Raw genomic sequence first — 2,399 nt, 5'->3', positions numbered from 1 at the left:
CAGAAATAGAAGTGGTACACGCCCACAATCGAGTTTCTCTTGTTTTTAATGATCAGAAATCACCTGAACTCTTCTTCTGTCTGTCTGTCTGTCTGTCTGTCTGTCTGTCTGTCTGTAGGATGTCATTCAGGTCCACCTGAAGGCCGTGCGGGGGTCTGTCACGGTGCTGACCTGCGAGGTGGACTCGGGAGGAGCCTCCAGCCCGGAGCCCGGAGAGATAAGGAAACATTTTGAAAAGCTGGAGGAGAGCCGGATCAAGACAAGCCGCCTGCACACAGGTGACCTTAACCGTCAGAAACAGGAAGCTCCCAAATATGTCGACTTCAAAACGGCGCCCACGCTGCAATGTGTTGTCATCTCTGTTTCTGTTGTTTCAGAGTCTTCAGGTCCTCAGAGTGCTGTGAAGAGTGCATAACCATCAGAAGACCACCAGGGGGCGCCAGAGCTCAGGACTCAAACCCTGGAAACACGACGAGGAGCTGGATCAGACCACCTGCAGGCACCAAACACGGCCCAGAGGTCAAAGGTCAGGGACTGAATCAGCTGAGACAACACCTAGCAGCCCCGACCTGTCACTCAAAGAGGCCACGCCCCCTAACTTTACATCACAGCTCTACAGACCCAAACTGTTTAACATGGGGCTCTATGAGGACTGACTCACTGCAGGAGACAGACTCTAGTGGACACTGGAGGAACTGCAGCTGTAAAGTTAGACATTTTAACATGGAGCTCTATGGGGACTGACTCACTGCAGGAGACAGACTCTAGTGGACACTGGAGGAAGTGCAGCTGTAAAGTTAGACACTTTAACATAGAGCTCTATGAGGACTGACTCACTGCAGGAGACAGACTCTAGTGGACACTGGAGGAACTGCAGCTGTAAAGTTAGACATTTTAACATGGGGCTCTATGGGGACTGACTCACTGCAGGAGACAGACTCTAGTGGACACTGGAGGAACTGCAGCTGTAAAGTTAGACATTTTAACATGGAGCTCTATGGGGACTGACTCACTGCAGAGACAGACTCTAGTGGACACTGGAGGAACTGCAGCTGTAAAGTTAGACATTTTAACATGGGGCTCTATGGGGACTGACTCACTGCAGGAGACAGACTCTAGTGGACACTGGAGGAACTGCAGCTGTAAAGTTAGACATTTTAACATGGAGCTCTATGGGGACTGACTCACTGCAGGAGACAGACTCTAGTGGACACTGGAGGAACTGCAGCTGTAAAGTTAGACACTTTAACATGGAGCTCTATGAGGACTGACTCACTGCAGGAGACAGACTCTAGTGGACACTGGAGGTACTGCAGCTTTTCTTGCTTTTGGCTTCATCTGTCAGGAATATCGGCTCCAATAAAACATTATTTATGGACGGTTAAAAATAAAGTACAGTTTTTATAAAATGACAGCTGAGATGTGTTTTGTATCACATGTTGAATGTAAAACATTTTCTGTTTTTTGTCATAAACATATTTTTCTGCTGTAATAAATAAATCATGAACTCTTCTTTAAGACGGGTGAATTATTTCTTACTGTTGGCGAGCGTGTTGAACTCCTGACGCTGCAGAGACGTCACTCAAAGTGTTCTATATTTACTTTCTATTATTAGATTATTATTAGACGTGCTGGCGGAGCCATGGATGGATGGATACAAAGAATTCACATTTTTTTAGGTTTACTTATTTGGCTTTTTCTTTCGAGAGGATTGTGGATAGGGTCTGAGATCAGAGAGAGCGGGAAAGGTGCCACGGGTCGGATTCGAAACCAGGCTGCCCGCGTAGTGCACTACAGCCTCCGGTACACTCTATTGTCCCCTTGGGTAAATTTGTCTTGGACTCTAGAAGTGATGCGAAACATTCAGCTACATGTTATTGGTGGAGTCCTGAAACTGGAAGGAAGAACTCAGAGGCTTCAAAGTTGTAATAAATATTTATTTAAGGGGAAGAAAAGTCCTGAAGAGCTGAATATTTCATCTTTAAAAACACTTTTTGTCCATTTGGTCAAATGTTTCCTCTTCATCTGGTCATCATTTTGTCTGTTAGTGCATATGGAACACACAAGAAAGTCTCTCTCTTGACAAACTTTGGAATGCACATTTTAATGTTTTTTAATAGATCAATAGAACACTGAGAAACATGTTTACTACCCTCTGAAGTCACGAAGGACAAAAATGTCCACTTAGATTGATATTTTTTCTACTTTTTTCTGCATAAATCTCTTAAACAACGTCAGCCCTGCTCAAAACTACCAAACATTCAATCATTTTTAGGAATTTAACCCTTTAAATGCCAGTTTGATTACTTGATGTCACTGTTGTTATTTATGGAAAAAAACACAAAAAATGTGTTATTTTCCATCTAACAAATATTTAGTGACACATTAGAGGCTAAGTG

The 2,399-nt window shown here is 43.9% G+C and overlaps 1 protein-coding gene across 1 annotated transcript in view; it reads left to right on the top strand.

Moving 5' to 3' along the window:
* Positions 1 to 1,518, top strand: part of LOC110002134 (transcription factor E2F2) — a gene marked incomplete in the record, with an annotated part of 8,241 nt that extends 6,723 nt beyond the window's left edge. Inside the window, 2 exon segments of the mRNA XM_065963878.1 lie at positions 119 to 278; positions 378 to 1,518. Coding sequence (XP_065819950.1) covers positions 119 to 278; positions 378 to 415 — 198 coding nt within the window.
* Between the last annotated feature and the right edge of the window lie 881 nt (positions 1,519 to 2,399).

Source organism: Labrus bergylta, chromosome 15 (genome assembly GCF_963930695.1).
Source record: "Labrus bergylta chromosome 15, fLabBer1.1, whole genome shotgun sequence".
In the NCBI taxonomy this organism is placed as follows: domain Eukaryota; kingdom Metazoa; phylum Chordata; class Actinopteri; order Labriformes; family Labridae; genus Labrus; species Labrus bergylta.
Note: the sequence above shows the minus strand (reverse complement) of the source record. Positions and strands in the feature narration are given on the sequence as shown.